Raw genomic sequence first — 23,764 nt, 5'->3', positions numbered from 1 at the left:
CAATAGCTTGCTTAATCTCCACAACGGCCCCTCGCGGTGGGATGCCTGGCTTTCACCTTGTGGATACCCTGCCAGGGTTATCTCACAGGGGAATACCAGGACGGGTTCCCTAAGCAAGCGCTGAGATGCCCCAGGGTAAGTCGTGCGCTATATAAGTCTCATTCATTTCATAGCACCTTTTCTGATCATTAATTTGACTTGAGCCAATAGTTCCTCGAAATGGGGAGGGGACGGACCAGTAGGAGGGCGATTGGGAGTAAATTTTGTAAATTCCAGGGTATGTCCTTTTGAAATCACATCTAGGACCCATTGATCGGAGGTGATGTTGGACCAATTCAAGATGTAATTCGTCCTCAAATTTTTACAGTCGGTGGAAGGTTGACGCTGGGACTGTCACTGTTTCTTTGCATTTGAACCACCTCTTTATGTGGTTTTCCTCTGGTATGGTCTGGAGGAGGTCTGTCGATTTTGGGACTGGTAAGTATTCCTTGGACGGTTTTCATTGTAAGAGCGATATTGGTTTGATCCACAAAAAGTGGAAGAATTGCCACCTCTACCACGTGTTCCTCGAAATGGCCGTTTTCTATACTGAAGGTTTGCTAAAGCCTTGGCCGTATCTGTATCCTTTTTTATTGATTCGAGGACATCGTCGACATGTTTGCCGAAGAGCGAATCGCCGTCATATGGTAGATCGAGTACTCTAGCCTGAACCTCCCGGCGAAATGCTGTTGATTTTAACCAGCCTTGACGCCTCAAAGAAACAGCAGCCCCAGCCAATTGCCTGAACCCCGTAGAGGCGATATCAAGGGCGCAGTCAATGATCTCTGAAGAGATCCTTTCTCCCTCCTGAATGATGGCCTGTGCTTCCGCACGGATGGCATCCGGTAATTGTGGAAGTAATGCTGCAATTTCGGACCACATTTGGAGGTTATAACGCCCAAGAATAGCCAAAGAATTAGCCGCCCTTACAGTCGTGGCTGCCATGGTGGTAAACTATTTCCCTATGGAGTCCAGCTTGCGGTCTTCCTGATCAGGGGGAGCTGTGAGAGGTGTGGCAGGATTGCGGGCCATTTTTGAGCTGCCTGAGTAATTACGGAATCCGCCTTAGGCTGTGACACTAGTCATACCGGAGAATCTGCTAGAGCCGTATACTTTTTAGCAAGCCTTGGTAAGACAGCTGGGATCGAATTTGGTCGCTCCATCAATTTGAGACCTTCCTCCCAGATATGGTCGATTATCGGAATAGTTTGAGCTTGCCTTTGAGGTAAGTCTTTGAAATCATAAAGAAAACAATCAGTCTGTTGGACTTCTAAAGTGAGTTGAAACCTCTTAGCAGTGCGAACCATTAAGTTATGAAAACTGCTAATGTCCACAGGAGGCGAAGCTAATGGCGACGTTGGTGGGGTTGAAGGTGTTTGAGCCCTGTAATCGTCCCACTCTTGAAGGCCATCATCATCATCATTCTGATCTGTGTTGTGAGGGTCTTGATTCTCATTAACCGTATCCTGCTGGGTACGCACTGGTGAAATGGGCGCAGAAATTTGAGGCTCTGGAGGAGGTTGCAGCACTGGAGAAACAGGCCTAGACGGTGGGAATCTGCTATTATAATCGTCCAGCATGTGCTGCAGATTCATAACCAAAGACAGTGGTATCTGTGTTGTCTGTTCCGCCATAGGTGTCTCTGAATTGTCTACAGGAAATAGATCTGCCCCAATTTCGACGTTCTCTTCCTCCTCTTCATCATAATCTTGGCACTTGATGAGTAGCTCGGAAGGGCTAGATGCTTGTCCAAAGACATTCTCCACCTCTTAATCATCATTGGAGTCCTCCTCCGCAGACTGAAACAATTTGTCAGGAAGAGTAGAACCACTCTTTATAGGACTCAACTTTATAAGAGGCACCCTTTTAAGTGTGGAAGCAGTGACCACTGTGAAAGTGGTAGCAGTGGCTAAAGGATGGTGCATCGTCGACGAGCCCGTTGACGTGGTGATGGAAGATCCAAAATCAGGTTGAGGCGTCTGTGCTGTGTCCACGGGCAAAGTATCCCTAACTGGATGTGATTTAGCCTTCGTCGACGAAGATTTTTTCGCCGTCGACGAGGGTAGAGCCTTGCTCGCAGACGAAGACGATCCCGTCGACGAACGAGCCGTCCACTGAGTGGCAACCGTCGACGAAGTCGTCTTCGACGTCGAGGCAGTCGTCGACGAAGTTGTCGTCGACGATAAAGGTCCCGTCGACGGACGGCGGCCCGCCGACAATGCTGAAATCTTGGTCGACGACTAGGAATGCGTCGACGAATGACGCGTCAACAGTGGTTTCTTCGTCGAAGGTGTTGATTTGACAGTCGTCGACGAGATCTTTAAGATAGAGGTAATGGGTCTCACCTCATGGGTCGTCGTCGACGAGGTGGACATCGTCGACGTAGTTCTCGAAGACATTGAACATGTCGTCGTAGACGTGAGCATCCACGGATTTCATCGTAGTCGATGTCGTCGACGGACGCGTCGACGAGCCAGTGCCCATTTTTGAGGAAGATGGCATGGCTTTGGACAGTGACGCCAAGGAGCCAGGTCCCGTAGGCGGAATTGGAGGTAAATCCTGTAGGGAGACATCCTTAGAGATTTCCATAAGTCTACTTTTCTTAAGAAAAGGAGAAGGTATCTCTGTCTCCGACCCACGCTTCTGAGAGGTCTTTGACTGGAAAGAAGAGACACTCTCAACCTCCGAGACCACAGTGTCAGTTGTCTTCAACTTCTGTAGCAACAGAAGGAAACAGGCCTCTCTGTCCCTCAAAGTTTTAGGTGGAAAAGTACGGCAGTACTTACAGTTCTTCACTTCATGGTCCGGGTAGAGACAGTAAGTACATTTGAGAAGAAAAACAGCTATGTAAGAAGAAAAAAACTGAGCAGAGCTCAGGGAGACTCCCTTCACACGACGTGCGGTAGAAAATCTGAGGACTTGGGCTTCTGAGGAGAAGGTTCTAGAGGGAGCTACAGCCTGATCGGCTAGAATGTGGACCAAAACATAATGACAATGATATGTTACTAAAGTGAGTTCTCCCTTAGGCTTTCTATGGGCCTATTCTGTTCTATGGTACTTTTAAACTTTAGATATTTTACTGCATTATAGGTATGTATATATGCAATTATGGTATTTTCCATGTATATATACATATATATTACTGCTATTCTATGTACCGTGGGACTCCCACTTGGACGACTGGGAATATTCATGCATGTGAATCTATGAAAGACACCCCTAATACTGGAGAAGCAGTGCCTTCTGGTGTGGTGCAGTTTGTGCTGTACATTGTTGAACAAGCTCCCGGCACTAAAAATCAGCATGAGCAGCATGACATGCCTAAATCCGCCCGCAGAACTCCACAGAATCTCACAGTTTTTATGTAACTCTGTGGAATTCCATGAGTTCCATCTACCCCTACTGTGTACGCAACCTCGACAAAGTTTGTCACACTTACTAGCTGAGGACACTTTACCTTTCTTTTGGGCGAGCAGGTAAATCGAGTCCTTCATGCCACTAGATCACCGTTTCTGATCCCCAATCCTATGTCTTCCTACTACCATTTAATAACCATTTTCTCCAACTCTTAAATGCTTACTTTCTGGACCCATTAGCGGGTCTGTGCTCTTCTTAACAAGAGTGCTGTACTGTGATTAGCTGGTAAGTAGAACCATGCAGTTTGCAGAATCATAGTACAAGGATGTCTTGAGCAAAACCACAGACTCTCAAAAAAACTAACGCCAACACTCACATCTACAAAAGCCACCACATAAAAGCAATATCCCATGTGAATAGCAGCCAAATGTGTGCTGGTTCTGCAACAATGAAGGCAGGCCTTTCCGACTCAGCAGTGAGAAATTGCTTCACAATACACACATGCATTGAAGCTGGCCTCATGTGACAAACCACGTCACTACAAATAATGTATTATGAATAAAAGCAAAAACACAATACAAAGAAAGATAGTGCCTAAAATCAGCGGTGGCTCCTTCACTAAGGCGGGGGAGCTTCACCCCCACTGCTTTTCAGCAGTAATAAATGGAAAAGAAAATGATAAAGGTTTTCCTTGCTCACTACCTGCAGTTGAACCGAGGGCAGGGCAGTTTGGCCGGAGACTAAGCTCAGCCAAAACACCATGCGCAGTTCGATCTCTCCACCCAATCTGTGCTGTATGTAGTCCTTTATGGTCGTATGAAATACACTGTTTAAACTAAGGATGTACATATACAGAATGATTTCTGTTATAGGCTGGGCCCTTGTGGCAATAGAAATGCAGGCCACTTTTACACAGTGCACTAACCAGGATTCAGATCAGTGACCCTCAAGCTATACATTCAGACCTCTGAAGTGATCGTTTCAGCTTTCTGATCTGTCCTTACACAACAATGCATTTCCCACGGATGTATGACATCACAACGCATGCTTTTACCACGCATGCTTTTACAACCCATAGTGTTGAGGGGTGCTGGATAGTGAATAGTTTAATTTACTATTCCAACTGCAGTCCCCGTGGATAGTAGGGAAGGTGTTGGATAGTAAATTAAATCTATTCCCTATGCTAGAACGCCCCCCAGCGCAATGCGTTGTAATGGTCTGCGTTGTAAAATTTGCGATGTAAAAGCACTGCGTGGTAAAAGTTGCGTTGTAAAGGATGTTTCCCATTTCCCACCTATAATATGGGCATGAATTTATTTTTCATGTAAGGTTTGTGAAGTACATGTTATATGCAGTTACCTGTAAGTGAAAGGCCAACAAAATAGATATTTAGTTTTTTTCAAGCTATGTCTGACCTTGTTGCCCACTCGCCGACCCCCGATCTTCTCGGGATCACAGTTCCATGCTTTTTTATGCACTTTGAACGCTGCTTACAAGCCAGTAAATTACTGGAGCATGGAGGGTAGAGCAAAGTAGCAAAATTCGATTCTTGTTTTTAATTTTATCCTAACGAGTCACCGAAATATGCTGTACAGATCCGACGAGCCTGGCCCAGGGTCCTCGCTTTCCTCACTGACAGTTGAAGCCAGCCCTGCCCACATGGATGGAGTGAAGAGCCCTGTTAAAAGGAACTGACATACCTTCATGAAAACAAGAGGCAGGAAGGAAACTATCCCACCAAGGGCGGTACAATTAAAGGATCCTTCTACTATAATCATTTGCTGTCATCACTGCCAGTTCTTGTAAGTTTAGAGTGATGACAGCCACGCTCAGAAACCGAAAAGGCCATCTCTGGGAACCATTCTGTTTGAGAGACGATTCTGAGTGTGCTGAGGCAACTCAAGGCAGGGGTGCTTGCCCAACTGCGCCATTCCAACCACCCGTTTACACACAAAGATTCACTGTCCCACCCTTGCACTAAATTCCCATCCACACCTTCAGCTTCTAGCTAATTCCTGTCCTACAGCCCATGTTTTTGTGTTCCCAGCACTATTATGACACAATATATACATAAAGATTGCAATAATAAATGTGACAGTGACATGATCAAATATTGTATTCGTAATTAAAATACACTGGGAATGTCTACACAAAACACATTTTGGGTATTTCACTTTAAAACGTAATTATTGCTTTAATGTTATGCCGGTAAAATTAACTTGAGGAGGAACTTGGGCCCCAAAAAATTTTCCAAACAGAAGTTTAAAAAAAAGATGAAAGTTCGAACTTGTTTGTTGTTTAACAACAGAAGAAGTATTCAACCACGTTTGAAAATTAAGCAAATTCCCCCAATTTTGAATGCAATTAAAACGAGGTCTCGTTCTCACCAGGAAAAGAGTATTGAATCTGATATTTTCACTTCACTTCGAAATAGATTTTAGGTATATCAATAGGTTATAGTAAAATGGTACCTCGACCTAATTTAAGAAAACATAGTAACTAGTATTGTGTTAAGGTCTCAGAGTTCAAGATATGAAATGATAAATTAAAATGTTATCTTGAAAAAGCTACTATAAATAATACCCTCATTTTGGATGGTAAACATTGTGAGTTAGGAAGTAAATTACTTAAGGGGCATAGCCCACGACTGAATTACAGGCCTGACATCATCCATAATACTGCGCCCTAAGTTGGCAGGGTATGCTCAGACGTGAGTCCCTTGCTCACTTTGCCACTGGATTCAAGCAAGCCGGGCTGAAGACGGCTGGAATGCCAGAAACCGGTCCTCAGAAGCTTGTTTCCGGTCCAGGGAAGACATGGCTTGGCAGTTCGGGCTGCACTGTTCCCGTGAGGCACAGGGTCAGACTAATTTGCATATAGCCATGTCTGAACTGGGGTGGCAGAGTGGGCTAAAGAACGATGATGGATTAAACCCAGATCTTTTGACTGGGTGTGAGTGTTTGATTGGTTCAGATGCTCCGTCCATTACCACCCCCTTTTGAACCGCTTTTGGCCGCCATAAGTGTGGCAGGGTATGCTCAGACGTGAGTCCCTTGCTCACTTTGCCACTGGATTCAAGCAAGCCGGGCTGAAGACGGCTGGAATGCCAGAAACCGGTCCTCAGAAGCTTGTTTCCGGTCCAGGGAAGTCATGGCTTGGCAGTTCAGGCTGGACTGTTCCCGTGAGGCACAGGGTCAGACTGATTTGCATATAGCCATGTCTGAACTGGGGTGGCAGAGTGGGCTAAAGAACGGTGATGGATTAAACCCAGATCTTTTGACTGGGTGTGAGTGTTTGATTGGTTCAGATGCTTCGTCCATTACCACCCCCTTTTGTACTGCAATCAATGGCCTAGAAATGCATCAATGCTCTCCAGTTCTAAAATTGTTAAGATCAGAGTCAATATATCGGGAGCACAGATCCCGCTACAAAATTGAGATTTTGTGCTCTACTGTTCATAGAAACCTTATTAAGTCAACATCAAAACAGACCGCTGACTAACACCAAATGTTTCAACTTGTAAGCCCATGTTTGAGGGGAAGAGACGATTCAAAGTTGAAGCAGGTAGTAATAAACCTAAAAAGCTTTTGCTGCTGCTGCAGAACATTACCAGTCCAAAGAAACCTTATGACATATTTGTCTGATTCTTTAGAGATCAGAGGCCTTTCATAGAGTTTTTCATACACTGTTGAATTTCAAAGAATGATTGACCAGCAAAAAAAGTTCAACCATTTTCAGAGCAGCCACCTGGGACTACTTTGGGCTAGCACTGATAACACAAGGCTGTGCCTCTACCTCATTTTTTATTTTCAGGAGGCAAAGGAAAAAGCTGTTGAAACTCTTTAAAAATAATTGAAGCCGGTCTTCTTTGAAGAACAAGTCACTTACCATTGGTAACGCCTTATCTAACTGCAGATTCCCAACCTTAGAATTATTCCCAGATATCAGACCAGATCCGGAAAATGTAATGAGCAATACTGCTTAGTCCCGTTTCGTGGCGTCGTTGGTGTAATTCGCGGTTCCCATATAGCCGCCACCTAGGCGCGCTGACCTCTGTTACTTTTCGTGACTTCCACGCCAGAAGCGCATAGCCACAAAATACACGAACAACTGGTGTGGAATACCAGGGCCCTGAAAGGGGAAAGCCCTGTCCCGAGAAATCCCCTCCAGAGCAGGGAGAATGGGTGTGTCAGTAAGGAATCTGCGGCTAGACAGAGTGTCTGCCAGATAAGACACTACTCAAGGTAAATAACTTGTTCATCAGATAGACACATCTAGCCACAGATTCCTTATCCTAAAATAGATACCCAAGCAAAACCTTCCGCGAGATGGGTTTGCGGACCAATTTCACACAAGGAAGTCCTGCAGGACTGAATGGGCAATGTACCAATTCCCACAGACCTGACTGTCCAGGCAGAAGTGTTTGGCAAATGTGTGCAGGGAAGCCCACGCTGTCGCCGAGCAGATGTCCAGGACCCAAACTTCGCCAGCCAATTCAGTGAATGCAGCTTTAGCTCTGGTGGAAAGAGCATGCAAATGATTAGGGGTGGCTTCTTAGCCAATGCGTAGCAGATTGTGATATAGCATATGATCCATTGTGAGATGGTCCTATTCTGTACGGCCTGTCCCTTCTTCGCTCCGACATACCCCATGAAGAGTTGGTCGTCCACGCAGAACTCTCTTGTGCGATCTAGGTAGAACAGCAATGCTCTTTTTAAATCGAGACGGTGAAGTCACTTCTCTTTTTTGGAGGGATAAGGCGGAGCGTAAACAGTAGGCAGAGTGATGGACTGGCATACGTGAAATAGGCAGACCACTTTTGGAATGTACAAAGCACCGGTTTGTCTGCGTAGATGTTACGATATAGAAGCTTGGATGGCAGGGCCTGATGTGTAATGACCATTTAGACAGATGTTATTGCCATCAGAAAGGCTGTTTTGATGGTAAGGAACCCAAGTCAACAATTGTGCACAGTTTCAAAAGCAGCACACAAAGAAAGTGAGAATGAGACTGAGGTCCCACTGGGGCCTAATAAAGGGAGATGGTGGGAATAAATGCTGTAAACCTTTCAGAAACCTATTGACAATAGGGAATTTGTAGAGGGATGGCTGATGAGCTAATGGCAGAAAACTGAAACGGTGGAGAGAAAGTCCTTCAGAGTGCCCAGAGCAGAGCCCGCCTTAGTGAAGGGACGCCTGGCTGCCAAGATAGCATCACAGACTTCAGGAAGAAGGCCAAAAGCTGTCAACAGTCGCCGCTTAATCTCCACTCAAGAAGGCGGAGAGTTGACAGGTTCAGGTGAAGAACCCTCCCCTGCTACTGCGACAGAAGATCCTCCTGAAGAGGCAGCCTGATTGGAGGACTGATGGTCAAGCTCAACAGCTGGAGATAACAGACTCTCTGTGCCCAATCCAGAGCCTCAAGTATGGCTAGGGCCCAATAGTTCCTGATTTTCTTGATTACTCTGGGCAGGAGTGGTATGGGCAGAAAGGCGTACAGGAGGCCTGAGCTCCACTAAAAACAAAAAGCGTCTCAGAGAGACGGCCACCTTGGAAACTCCAGCCTGCAGAACTGCTGGCATTGCATGTTCTCGTCGGTGGCGGACAGATCTAACCAAGGCTCTCCCAACTGCTGAAACAGACCTTTAACCACCTCTGGATGGAGACTCCATTTGTTATCCGCGAGGCATCTTCAGCTGAGTTCATCCGACCTGGCTTTCAGAGAATCCGCCAGATGCTGAACCGCCAAGGATATGCACTGCTATTCTATCCATGTCCAGAGACACAGGGCCACTTAACCAAGGGTCCATGACCCATCCCACTCTGTTTGTTGATGAACCACATGGTGGTGGTCTTGTCCATGAACACCAGCACCTGTCTTTCCTGGATGGAGGGCAGAGAAGCTTTCAATGCTAATTGGATTTGGCGGAGCTCATACAGATTGATGTGGAGCCCGGATTCCGCTGGAGACCAGAGTCCTCTGCCCTCTACCTCTCCCAGATGGCCGCCCCATCCCAGGAGTGACGCATCTGTCCCTACTGTGAGATATGGTTGGGGAAGGGAGAGGGGTCTGGCGCTGACCCATTCATAGTTTACTAACCACAACTGCAGTGCTCTCCGAGATCTGGACCATTTCCAAGAGATTCAGTGATGCAGCGCCCACTGGAACTTCAGGTCCCACTGCAGAGCCTGCCTATGCCAATGCAATGGACCTCTGTCACCAGCAGGATACAGGAGGGCATGAGGCCCAGCAGCATCAGAGGCTTTCTTTCCGAAATACAGGATAGAGGCTGAAACATCAGAATCATCGCCTGAATTTCGTGGACTCGCCGTTCAGGAGGATAGTCCAGAAACTGCACCACATCCAGAACAGCTCTGATGAAATGGAGCCCTTGAGAAGAAGTCAGATGTGACTTTGGCACATTGATAGTGAACCCCAGCAAATGCAGGAGGTCTGCTATTAGAGATGACTGGCACCCCGGTCTCCACACATGTACTACAACCACCACCATCACCTTGATGAACACCCAAGGAACACTGGTGGGGCAAAAGGGGAGCAAAGCGAACTGAAAGTGCTTGTGGCCCACTGTTGCCCGCAGGTACACCTGTGGGCAGGCAGGACAGAATTATGTGTCCTGCAAGTCCAATGCTACCATCCAGTCTCCTGGGCAGATAGGAACTGAGCTAGAGAGCATTTTAAATGTTACCTTGAGGAAGAAGTTGAGATAGTGCAGGTCCAGGATAGAACGAAGGCCGCCGTCCTTCTTGGGCACCAGAAAGTAGCGGGAATAACCCACTTCTGGTATTTGCACTCTCTCTATGGTTCCTTTGGCCAAAAGAGCCATCAGTTCCTGTGAGATAGGTGGCCCTCCGTCAGCCAGTTGTATTCAGGTGGCATGGAGAGAGGGAAAGTCTCGAAGGAGAGGGATTAGCCTCTTCGGAGAATTTGTAAAACCCACTTATCTGATGTAATTGGCTGCCTGTGGGGCAGGTGATGGCAAATCTTGTCGCCCACCGGGTGCCCATTATGGTAAACAGGCACATTAGGAGGGTTTAGAGGCTGTGGCTGCTGGAGGGTGGTAGACTGACTGGACTGCCTGTCACCTGACCCACGGGCTGGTAGACAGTGTGTCCACGGCCACACCGAGGCTGGAAAGCTTGCGCCCTGTGGTGGCTGGGCAGGTAAGGATGCAGTTGTATGCCAGTTGCATGACCAAGAAAGGAGCAAAAGCTGTATTGAGGGTGATGAGGGGCCAAGGAAAGGTCCAAGGATCTGTCCACAGCCCAGCTGTCCTTAAACCGCTCCAGTGCTGAATCTGCCTTGTCTCCAAAGAGACAGGAGCCATCAATCGGCATGTCCACAAGTGATGTCTTGACATCCCCAGGAAAGATAGTAGTCCTCAACCAGGTGTGGCGTCGTAGGGCCACAGTCAACAAAACAACTCTGGCTAAAGAGTCAGTGGATTCTAGTCCACTTCAAATGATGAATCCCTCCTATCGGCAAAAGCCTGGGAGAGAAAAGCCCGGGCCTCCTCTGGGACCGTTGGCAACACCTGCGCAACTGTATCCCACAGGGCATGGAAATAGCTGCCCAAAAGCCATGCAGGGTTCACTGACCGCAATGTCAGGCTTGTGGAAGAAAACATTTTCTTCCCTAAATTGTCCAGCCTCTTGAATTTCCAATACAGCAGGGAAGTTGGGAATGTGCCAGGATTTACATGAGAAGAGGTGGCTTAGACCGCCAATCTCAGGGGAAGGGTGTTCTGTGAGGAATGGGATGGCACCACCGGTGGGCGTTGGGAGCATCTGCCTTGGGACAGCGCCAGGTGAGGTCAAAATGGCAAGTATGCCGCCGATCTGGATCCTTCTGTGGATTCTTAGGGCCGACTGGCGCCGGAGCCTCTGTTGTGGATACAGTAGGGGCCCCTCTCACACCCACAGGGCCTGAATGGTGCCCCAGAGGTAACACGGACACTCAAATATAAGGCACATGGCCTCATAAAACTCTTGAATTTCAGTGGGGTTGCTCCGGCAAAAGCGGGGAGGCGCAGAGGTGGCCCCAGCGCCTGTTCAACCAGGAGAGCCTGGCCTCAAGGGATGTCCCCTCATCAGCTGACATACAAGGAGAAGTCAAAGTAGGCTTATACTTCTTTTTGTGGGACCGAGACTTACCTGAATGGCTCAACGAGTCGGAGTGCGACGACCGCTCCCGAGACCTTTCTCTCGACCAGGACCTCGAGTGTTGCTACGCCGAGACACCAGGAGCTTGAGGGATTACTCCCTCAAGGCTTTCAGGTGCAAAGCACAGCAGTCAGGACAGGTCTTCGGATCATGGTCTCTTATTCAAGGCACAGAGGAAAACAAGGTGCGGGTCTGTCACCAACATCTGTTGGTGACAGGAACCACAGGGCTTTAAGCCGGGCTTCTTTAATGACATTCCTGCCATACTAGGAGGTATGACCTAAAATAGACCTTAACAAAACATTGAAAAAAGCTTAGTCAAAAAATGACTATGGGGTAGCTTTTCTGGATCTGCGCTGACTGGCACAGAAAGAAAAGAACGGATGTCAGTGCGCCTAGGTGGTACCCATACAGGCACCACAAATGTCACTTCCGGTGTTGATGACTCCACGTGGAGCAGAACAACTCCACCTACCAGCACACAGGAGTTCTTTCTTGAAAAAATTCCGGATCCAGTCTGATGCCTGGGGATAATTCTAAGGTACGGTATCTGCTGCTATAAGTCTCCATCAGATTAAGAAAAGTTACTTGAGGTAGCCGACCATAAAACGGGAGCCAGTACTGTGCCATGCAACAGCTATGGTGATCAAGCAATCAATGTGTCTAGGACTCTAAATCAATCTCTCTTGAACAATTTGAAATAATTTGTATTGACTCTAATATATAAGAGTTCACTGATTTCAATACATTTCAAAATTAACAACATATTGCTAGTCTACTCTGGCTGTCAATAATTCTTGAGAAAAAGTTACTTAGTACTTTCAGGTCTTCCTCTATGCATAGGGTAGAATGGAATCCCACTGGTTGGGTATCTGGACTCATCACAATAGCAAAACAATGCTATTGGTAATGGTACTGCTTGATGATGTACAGACAGCAGAAGGTGTAGAAAATAGGCCTTTTTATGCTGTTGGCTGCCACTGACAATGTAGATTTTAATTTGGTGCTTTCTAGGCTTAGGTCAGAGACTGCCATATAAATTGAGCCAAACAGATAGTTCAGACCCTTTCTGCACTGCAGCAAACAAGGATCACAATTGGCCCCTTTATGTCATTTAAAGCAAGGTTTCAGTGTGGGACTTCCAGGGATCCTGACTCTTCCCTCTGCTGTTTAACATTTACATAAGTTCACTATCAGCCGTCATCAGGGTTAGAGGTCTACAACTTAATTCATAAGCAGATGCATGCAGGTTTGCCTCGGTATCAATGGCGCTAATAATGATTGCGTCATTTTGAGCTTTGAATAGGATGTTCTAGACCACTGAATCTGATAGTCGACTGAAGCTTAATCACAAACAAGGGTTTTCCTTCAGGGATCAATTCATAAACTTCAGAATTTAGAGAAATGCTCTCTGTTTTTTCAACAGTTTGGTACTTCCACCTCAATTTACAAAACTGAAAAAACTCGGACACCAGCTTTAGCTTGGCTCCGTGGTCTGTTCAGCTTTACTGTGCATGCGTCAGCTTAAGCAAGCGCTCCCCTACCTTAAATTAAAACGGTAAATACGTGTGGGGTTTCTTTTTAATGCTAAGCTTCACTCTGCAAGTTCCTTGGTGGGGAAGTAATGAAAGAAACAGATTAGTTGGCTGACATTTATTCAAAATATGGCAGCAATGTCAATCTATTAGCAACCAGTAGACAAGTTCATGACTTTCAAACGGACCTGCCTGATGTTTTAGTGTTTCCATGGCTACGCTACCAGTTATCTACAGTTATGTTTCAGGTGGTCACTTGGAACGTAAGATGCTCCTTAGAATGCCGAAGATCAAGCTGTATTTGGGTTTTGGGGGAGGAAGAGCGTCACCAAAGAGTGTCCACTTTGAACACTTGTATATGGAACTCACTAGCAAAGGACATAAAACCATAACGGGCCCATTTAAGATTCACAAAGGCTTTAAAACCCTTTCTTTTCAGGTAGAGACTACCAGACAGCATAACACCTATAACGGGAACTTACAGGTGCTTATAGTCTGCCTTTGGCTAGCACTGGTTGGCTGCCTTCATCTTAGATCAGTCAATAAGAAAATTAGAAGAAAGTGGCGTCTGCGTCTTTCTGTAGACATGTGCATGTACGATGATGTGAGCACATGACAAGAGAGTGGCGTGACCAGCAACAGCAGCAGCCATGCTATTGCGCTTTTTTCAGGTCTAAACCGCAACGGAAAAAAGCGCTGGCAAAGCCAGCAGGTCCCAAAGATGAGATCTTTTGAGTTTCTCTCTTAATTCCAGCCGTGCCTTTGACACCCCCTTAGTAACATACACAGTAAGTTAACGGAACAGATCAAGACTATTTTTTCAGGTGCCAAGAGAAGTATGCCCACTATAAATAAAACAAATACATTTCCCTATGTACCCAAAACTCTTTCTGTCCCCAGTTCTGTTCTTGCTTTCCGAATAATATCACACAGGTCTATTGGACAGTTGCCTTGGTCAAATGCAGGAAGGCAGGTAAATACAAATACTATTTTTTCGATGCACAACATATATCTTTTACAACTCATAAGTATGAACTTATTAAAAAAGTAAGTATTTTACCTCACGGAACAGTTCAGGCAGTACTCGCCAAAGCTTTAAGACAGAGTTTAATTTCCAGGAAAGCAGTTTTACCAAGCGAGGTGCCATACCCCTTATGGAGGGCAGCAGCACAATGAGTCCTACTTAAAGCACAAATGAAATACTGACACTAGAGACCTCAGCTACACCTACAAGCGATAATATTGTTGTTTCGTCCATCAGAGGTAGAAAACAGATATCAAAACCCTGGATAGGTGATAATAATGTTGACATGTCCATCATGGGTAGAAAACAGATTTCAATACACTTGATAGGTGATAATATTGCTGGCACTATCCATCATGGGTAGAAAACAGATTTCAATACACTTGATAGGTGATAATATTGCCGACATTGTCCATCATGGGTATAAAACCGATTTTAACTACTCGATAGGATGACTACGAAAAAAAGACTTGACAGTTTTAGTTACTTGACATACCTGCTGGTAATTCACTATATTTGCAGAAGTAAAACCAACTTATAACCTCAATGCACAAAATGTAAGAGATATACAACAAAATAAATCAAAAGAAAAGAAAAAGTATACATAATGTATATTTCTCACCTGTGGCAAATGCAACTGTAGTCCCTCACTGGGAATGGGCTGGCGGGAAGGAGTCTGGTCCAACTGCATGTTAAAGAGGGAAGCAAGAGATAACTGTGCCGCTCGAGCCTTTGCAAGTTTCTTGTTTCTGCCTGACCCTTCAAACGTTTGACCATCTACAGTCACAGACATCATAAAGTTTTTTGCGTGGCTTTCCCCACTTTCAGAGATGAACTCGTACTTTAGGCCAGGTCGCAATTCATTGAGGATCATGACAGGATTTTTTCCACTTGCTACGGGATACGGTGATGGAGCTGGAAGAGGAGACTGGATCAGAGTGCTAGAGCCGGTGGATGATGGTAAACTGTAGTCCCCAGTTGAGCTGAATGAGCCATTCCCATTTGAGCCCACATAAAAGTTATTGTCAGTCTGCACTGGGGTTTCAAATCCATTAAACAGAGTATCTGGGAAGTCGGCCTGGTCAGATGTGAAGTCTGTGTTTATAGAAAGGGTTCTTCCCATTGCTAGATGGGCTTCAGATGCATTGGGAAATTGAACAAAAGACCGTAGGGCCTTTTCAGCAGCATTAAGTTTAGCCTTCTTTTTGGTAGACCCAGAGCCCTCAAAAGCCTGTCCATTTACTTCAACGATCATGATGAACACTGGGGCATGAACGGGTCCACTTTGAGAAAGTAATCTGTATTGCAAACCTGGCTTGATTTCATTCAATTGCATCAAGGCATTCTTGGGTAAAATTGGCCCTGGCATTTTCTTTCTCTTCTTGGGGCGGAACTTGGAGTGGCCATTGTTTCCCTCCTCAAGCGGCCGTTTCCTGCTGTTACCCCCATTAGAGAGTTGTGGGCCATCCCCGGTAGATTGTACACCATCATTCTTCGGAGAGATGTTGTCCATGTTGCGGTTTTCTTTAACGTCAGCGCTGCTTGAACCTGTGGTGCCCAGAAAGAGTAACTTACAACGCCTTCGTTGCAGGATCTTGTAAATGCAAAATTTATAGATTCCTTTATCTATCTTTGTAACTGGTTAAGTGATGTGTGCTCTTCGCATGAGAAGTGGAAAGCTTATCATTTAAACCAGGATCTATGAGGTCATACATAAAATGGTAATAAAATTGGATAATTCGTTTTTCATTTAGTAAAATTTAAATTTCTGATAGAAGATGCATAACCATAAAAATGGACGGGATATTCACAACTACTCTCCTCAAAAGAATTGCAAAGTTTGCCAAATTATATATAATAAACTCCTTTTAGGGTGCCACATATATATACATATATATCATCCTCTTTAAATGATAAGGCAATAATTAAACAGCTATGTGTTTAAAATCCAGCTACTCTCTGAAGTGTGGGGACCACTATAATGAGGCATAAATTAGCAGACATATATTACACTCCTTAAACTCACTGTATTGCCAATAAGCTTTTAAAAGGGACAGAGGGTTTAACCACCCACTTTGACACAACACTTAAAAATGATCAGTGTATTTTGGAGATCAAACTTAATCTGAGCACTACAAATTTTTCGATGTTTATTTTTATGGCATTTCCATACCTTATGGAAGTTTCATGTTTAAACTGTGCAGCTTTCATATTATTGAGAAGGTGATGATCAAAACGGCATTCTACGTGGCTCCTCTTAAGAGACCAAGTAGTAGGTTTTCGAATGTTTACTTGGTTTGTGGGTGGGAACAACATCATATTTAAAGGCACTGTCATGGACTAGCTGCTACTACTTAAGGTTATGAGGACAAATATGATCACCTAAATGCAGGTATACTTAATAAGCATATAGAACTCTTACTAATTAGTCCGAGCCATGCACAGCCACTAAATCCCAACTCACAGTGTATCAGGTCTTCGAGTGACGAATTAACTGTAATTAAATAGTGCCAGATCCGACAACCCATAAAACAAATTTGGCCAAATCAAGAAGGGAACAAAGATTCTGCATTGAATCTTCAACACCCTAGTGCACTTTAGTTACTAATGAAGAGCGAGGGGGCAATGCAACTATTTTACAGCAGTCAACGTACGAATCAACGAAGCGGTTGAGGAGACCACTCTAATAGAATTATCATTCTTAATCACAATCAAACTAGCATGCGTGGAGTTAGTCTCCCAAGAACACATGCAGACTTATCAGGCCTTGACTTTTCCACAGCTTTTTCTAAATAGATGCATTTGCAGGCCCATGCATGATTCAAAGGTTAGGAAACGGAAGGTAAAACAGAAATCATGCATCTACAGTCTTTGAAAGGAAAACAGTTCTACGTTTCCAGCACTTAAACCCCACTTTACCATTAGTGTCTGCTGTATTGTTATTATGAATGTTTCATGGCAATCCTTCTCGCTCTTTGACAGTACTTCTGTTGCTCTGACACACTCAGAACCATCAATAATGATGCCAATCCCAGAAGGACATACAAGCTCTAGAGTCTCTATACTTTGCATTAAGTGTAGTGTTTCATCTGATGATCCCTAGGTTTTAGCGAGCTTCTCTTTGAAGCACCAGATTCTACAGTAATACCAATATTAGCATTAGTAAACCAACAGGCCCCAAAAGTGTCACTTGAGCAGCTCAGTATCTAGTTGAGGGCAATCAAACACAGGGAGGTTAAGATCAGGAAATATAGACTAGGCGTACACAATAATAAAAAGGAATGAGTGTAAATTTACTTCATTTTTTCCTGCCCACCTTTTGTGAACAAGGTGTTGTAAAGGTCGAACAAGTCAAAGGGTAGGCCAGGTGCACCGCTGGTTAAACAGTTTAAAGACCAGGTTAACAAATGCAATTTTAGTTTTTTTAGGGATGTTTGGGTGCTCCAGCAGGTAACGAATCCGTCTGTGTACGTCTTCGAGAATCAACTAAGTAGTGCACACATCACAAGTGAGTGCATCCCTGCTATTGGGCACACCTTTTAGTTCTTCAATGAAGACTCCAAATACTAGCGTTTGATCAGTTTTGATTTATTTTTCAATTTTTCTAAAGTTCATAAGTTTCCATTCAATATTGTTTGTTCATATCAAATGTGTTTATCAGAATTCATCTGTATTGTACATTGTCCGTGAGCTTATTTTAGCCTCTCCAATGCATTTCGGGTTAGTTGAGCCCTTTGTCAAGGAGTTGTAGAAACGCAAATAAACCATAATGTGTATCATTAAACAATTCATAAAACATACCATCATCATATACATTGTATACCACGGTATATCAACAAACTAGACAATTTTCTGCATGTGTGTTGGTGCCTGATCGATGATGTTCGTACCGATATTCCCATGTACAAGGGTGTGCCATGCATCGCGCTAAGCTTAGGAAATGCTTAAAAAATGCTTACGCAAGCCGGTTCTCGATTTGTTTAACGGCTGAAATAAGGATAATGACAGAAGGTTTGTTACCCAGCAGTCTAACGAGCTAACGTTAAACACTACTATAATAGAAGCATGAAATATAGGCAGTTCAACTACTGACTTACTAGCTCGCGGTATAGGGATTGAATCCGACCAGGTGTCAGAAACTTGGCATGGCGTTTCGGGTGTGTTATCAGCTTTAACTCGCGTGCGTTAAATGAAAATGTTCGAGACACGTAAGTGACATCACGTGCTACACGTGGTTTGGAAACAGGTTATACAAGCGTGTGTAAACAGTGGCAGCCATCTTAGCCTAATATGTCGTATACGAACAATGGTCACAAGTACCATTCTGGTGTCATCCGGTTTAGTTCTAGTTCTAGTTAAAGCTTTTTCTCTGCTTATTTTAGAAACACGGTTTTCCGCCTCGTCAATAATTTCCACTACTCTAAAGAGAAATCAATTGGATATATCGATTACAAGCCATGAAGCCCTTCGGGCTTAATGAAAGGACTGAATTCAGCTTTTTTTTATAAGCCACCTCAATGGTGGGATATAATGCATTATACTTTTGCGCTGCCTATTGTTAAAAACTATCACAATTATTTGACCATATTATGCTGACATAATTAGTAACCATTGTTCGTATACGACATACTAGGCTAAGATGGCTGCCACTGTGTACACACGCTTGTATAACCTGTTTACCAACCACGTGTAGCACGTGATGTCACTTCCGTGTCTCGAACATTTTCATTTAACGCGCGCGAGTTTAAGCTAATAACAGACCCGAAACGCCATGCCAAGTTTCTGACACTTGGTCGGCTTCAATCCCTATACCGCGAGCAAGTACGTCAGTAGTTGAACTGCCTATATTTCACGCTTCTATTATAGTAGCGTTTAACGTTAGCTCGTTAGACTGCTGGGTAACAAACGTTCCGTCATTATCCTTATTTCAGCCGTTAAACAAAACGAGAACCGGCTTGCGTAAGCATTTTTTAAGCATTTCCTAAGCTTAGCGCGATGCATGGCACACCCTGGTACATGGGAATATCGGAACGAACATCATCGATCAGGCACCAACACACATGCAGAAAATGGTCTAGTTTGTTGATATACCGTGGTATACAATGTATATGATGCTGGTATGTTTTGTGAATTGTTTAATGATACACATTATGGTTTATTTGAGTTTCTACAGCTTCTTGACAAAGGGCTTAACTAGCCCGAAATGCATTGGAGAGGCTAAAATAAGCTCACGGACAATGTACAATACAGATGAATTCTGATAAACACATTTGATATGAACAAACAATATTGAATGGAAACTTATGAACTTTTGAAAAATTGAAAAATAAATCAAGACTGATCAAACGCTAGTATTTGGAGTCTTCATTGAAGAACTAAAAGGTGTGCCCAATAGCAGGGATGCACTCACTTGTGATGTGTGCACTACTTAGTAAAGGTCGAAAGGCCATACAATATAAGGTGGCCAGTCTTCTGTTTCTGTCTGCTGATTGTTGCAATGAAAATGTGCCTTGCTGGTAATAACCAATGCAGGCTAGGCATTCTGGATCTGTTACTCCAAAATACGAAGAGGCTCGTTTCAGTGAAGCATAGGGAATAGTGTCAGTGTCATTGTACCAATGCATGTTGCATGCATGGACCAAAGCGTTATCCTCTGCTCTCCTGATCAAGTGGGGGGAGCACCATTTCGAAGTTCCATGTTTATCTATCTTGGCTTACGGGATATCAGTTTCTTTATATTTTATTTCAGTGCTTCGATTTATAAATGGCATAGAGCTATTTGTTAGTGACACAGCACCATAATCTTTTCCAAAACATCGAGAATTTGAAGTGAACAGGGCATCATGGTAGATGTGATAGTGTGGACAGCAGAATTTGCTGTATGTTTGCTTTATGTTTTGAGTTCTTTTAAAAGATACCCAGAAGTGCTTTGTGGTATTGTGTTGGGAATTGCAATGGCACCACATTGTAATGTTGTGTTAAAAAAAAGTGAACACCTTTGGAGAAAACCAGGAATAAAGATAAGGTGTCAAAGAAAGGTTTGTTTTGATAAACTAAACACAATTAGTGATTTAAATAACACATGCAGAGAAAGTCAAAAAGGATAACGATTACCAAATGATTTTTTTGAGGAAGAAAATAATCTCAGACTTGAATGTGTGGCTTGACTGTTTCAGACTGCTTCCAGGAACATGTGCTTATCAAATGTATATTTGGATTCGGGAGTCAAATTTGGTACGCATAAACGCACACACCACTTTACCCAGTTAACAAAGCTGACGGAATGGTTGCTAAATTTTCATTTATAACATCCTCCAGCAAAAGCTCGATAGGTTACTCCTTTCGGCGCTCAAAATAAAAACAAAAGATCAAAAGAACAGAGCCAGAGCAGACAATCACTGGTGATTCATCAATTGTGACAGGACATGCAGATCATTAGGACATTTAAACATAATAAAGAAAAAACAAAACAAGAAGCAGGGGAAGTCACTATTTTCCAAAGTTGCCCACATTTTCCAAAAACATTGCCAATACTTTAAGCAGTGTAAAGCTAACTACCTCCTACATCAAAAGAGCAATGACAATTGCACTTATGTTGGAGTAGTATTTGTCTACCATCTAGCGAGACCACTGCTTTTTTTTATATTCCGCTAAGGCCTTAAGGTTATTCACCAGGGTAGAAATTCCAGAGGTAAACATCTTGTGTCAAGAAGCATGCTTATTGATTGGAATGCGGTACTCTTTGAATTTCAACGGCAAAAGGGAAAGTAATATGAACGTTGTCATTTGTAAGAAGCGCAAATGTCTACAATCATGCCCAGTATTTAGCATATGACTTCCATCTAGAACAGAAAAAAGTGACAGAGGAAATGCTTTCATTTATTAACCTTGAAATGACTCCAAACAGCTCTCCCTTCTATTGTTTTAGGTCACTGTGACATCACAGCAAAAGACAAACATATCAAATCAGTCTTGTGAGACTCCCAAATGGACAGACCAACACGAGCTGTAAGACCACATCTCCAGAGAATGGGAACGGAAGCAAATACAAAATGGTGGCACAGAATATTACCTGTGGGTTTGAAGAATTTAAGTGGTTCTGGTAAATTTGAACATTTCCATCCATCACGGTCTTGACGTCTAAATCATCCTACGTGGAATGGCGATGGCAGATGTGGGTCCTATGCTCGCTCCCCCACAAGGAGTCGAGCTGCTCGTCACTGATGCGACCCCACAAGTACATGAGGTTGTTAAGTTCACATTTGGAACGGCTGGTATGCTCCTTTTGTGGACATGACCTAGACGGAGCTGAACAGGTCTGGGCCATTTGTGTAATCACAAACAAATTAAATAATGACTGAATCGAGTGATTGCCGATTGTTCAGATTAATCTAGGTATCTCCTCCATCCCTCTTCGTGTACATCTTTATAAGACTGAACAACAAGCATTTTCCTCATCAAAGCCAACAGGGCAGAGTTTAATGTCATAAGCATCATTTTTGCAGGCAATGCATGTAAGCAGCGCTTGTGAATGCCTGTGTTTACTGGTGCACTAAGCGAGAAGAATTGTCTTTGCTAATTTCTATCTTTTTAAACAGCAAGGATACTTTGCTGACTGGCCATGCGACTTGGCCGTTTCTACACTCCCCTTTTCTTTACACTGCTGGTCGGATGGATTAGTAAATAGAAATGTTTCTAGTAAATAGAAATGTTTCTAGCGAGCCGGCTCCGCAAGTAGCCAAAGCAGTTTTTGGCGTGCCCTTCTCGAAGTCCCAACAGAGTCGCGTGCGGCAGAGGAGTGGACAGAGCGCCTTTTGTTGTTCTCGTCGTCTTTGTTTGATACATTTGCATTCCTTTCATCTTAGAACAGTATGGAAATTAATTACTTATGCAAAGAGTTGCCACACAAGACAAGAAACAACAACCCAGCAAAAAACAGAGCCTCGATATCGAACTCTCCTTTAGATATATACATGTTTATGGCGCTGCACGAGCTATAATGCAAAAGGGAACATCTGAAAGATCAGATATTATTTCTAGAGTGTTCATTCCGTACAAAGGCAATCACAACGCATTAATAAAACATTGGCTAATCTTATTTACTAATATATTGGTGCCAGTGATGGGCTTTGTCCCTAACCTTAGCTGTGCTTTGTACACTACTCTTGCATTTTAAAAGCTGAAATGAACGTTTAAAGGCTCTTTCCATCCCCCAGAAGCGGTGTGGGGGGGCTTTCGATTAACAACCCGCTGCACTAGAAGGGCCATGTAGGGTGGGGTGGAAGGCTGAGAGGGAGGAATGCCCGAGCTGACATCTTATCTAATCACTCGGGAAAATGAAAACACAATTATTGCAGGTAAGTGTATGAGGACAGGGCTACTTTAAGGCGGCAGTTGGGTCTGCCCACAGTGTGCATGACTCATGTGGGCGAAGGAGTGATGTGTCCAGTTTATGAAGATTCATGAACCAGCATAGTAATGGGGAGTTGGCTATCAGCTGATGCGGGCTGGCCATCAATACTGGGAGCAGCAGGGAGGCAAGACTGGCAGAGAAAAGAAGGGAAGTTATTGTCAATGCTTCAGGTGAGATTTTTTGTTGGGTCTTTATTATTATATAAAAAAGAAAAAAGATAAAAGAAGAAGGCCAACCGAAGATGACGAGGGAGATGTAAACCTGGAGGTGAGGACACATGCAATAGACTGCCACTGGGAATCTCACCCGATTAAGAATAGGTCGTTTTCTTTTACTATTTGAGTGAACTAAGCAGTAGGTGTAACTTCAACATCAGGACTGGGGGTGGGAGAGGATGGTTAGAAGGGGCTGGGTGATATTGGGTGGGGGGCACAGATTGTTATCACGCAGACTGAATTATTTCCATTAACAAAGGAATCAGGCCATGCCATTACTACCTCATCTGTATTCCTCGCTACAGATTTACATACACACCGAGGTTTTGAAAGGCAGTGGTGACACTATAAGAATACACATCCTCTTGTCCATTACAAAGAGGTACGTGTCATCCGCTTGTTCTGTCTGCAGGAAGAGAGACCCTGATCTGAAAATGTGTCCTGTTGAAATTTGGTTGATCCAAAGGAGTCCATGCTTCAGAAGTATTCTGTAGCCCAGGAAGGTATTTGAAAACTGAAAGATACCAACCAGGTGAGGGCATTAAATGAAAAGGCACGGGTGCCAAAATTGGTCATTTTATTCAATGCATCCGATGCCAATATTGCAAGTGCTTCCATGAGGACACATCTGTTAAGCAAACTGTATATAACAAAGAAAGTAAGTAAATTGCTGGTTTGTATTTCCCAGACCTAAGCTTGCGTGCCCTCACTAAAGGGTTTCTGGGTTCAAACACCAGCATTTGATACTTACAAAGACTGCTCAGATCCTCAGTTATAGATTACGCTGCAAAGATGGAGGGCAGTGTTCATCCAGGCCAGTAGACACCAGGGATAATGGATATGGTTTTGACAAATACTGGCAACTGCACTAGTTTATTGAAATGAAAATTCATAAGGATCCATCTCATATAGGACTTTCTGGAGTATCTGTGGTTGCTTGTTTGTGTCTATCAGTTCTAGGTCTCACACACATACAGATTGTAAATGTCTGCGATCAAAGA

The 23,764-nt window shown here is 44.0% G+C and overlaps 1 protein-coding gene across 8 annotated transcripts in view; it reads right to left on the bottom strand.

The window, feature by feature from the left end:
* The window catches only part of ADARB1 (adenosine deaminase RNA specific B1), a 947,690-nt gene that overhangs the window by 244,547 nt on the left and 679,379 nt on the right, over window positions 1-23,764 (bottom strand). For 7 of the 8 annotated variants that reach the window (XM_086955520.1, XM_086955521.1, XM_086955524.1 and 4 more), the window contains one exon: window positions 14,758-15,683. In XM_086955520.1, coding sequence (XP_086811646.1) covers window positions 14,758-15,683 — 926 coding nt within the window. Of the gene's footprint in view, window positions 1-14,757; window positions 15,730-23,764 lie in introns of all 8 variants that reach the window. The other variant, XM_086955527.1, reaches the window with a different exon arrangement.

The sequence above is a fragment of the Lissotriton vulgaris genome, chromosome 2_1 (assembly GCF_964263255.1).
Source record: "Lissotriton vulgaris chromosome 2_1, aLisVul1.2, whole genome shotgun sequence".
Lineage (NCBI taxonomy): Eukaryota > Metazoa > Chordata > Amphibia > Caudata > Salamandridae > Lissotriton > Lissotriton vulgaris.
This window is presented reverse-complemented; position numbering and strand designations above follow the sequence as displayed.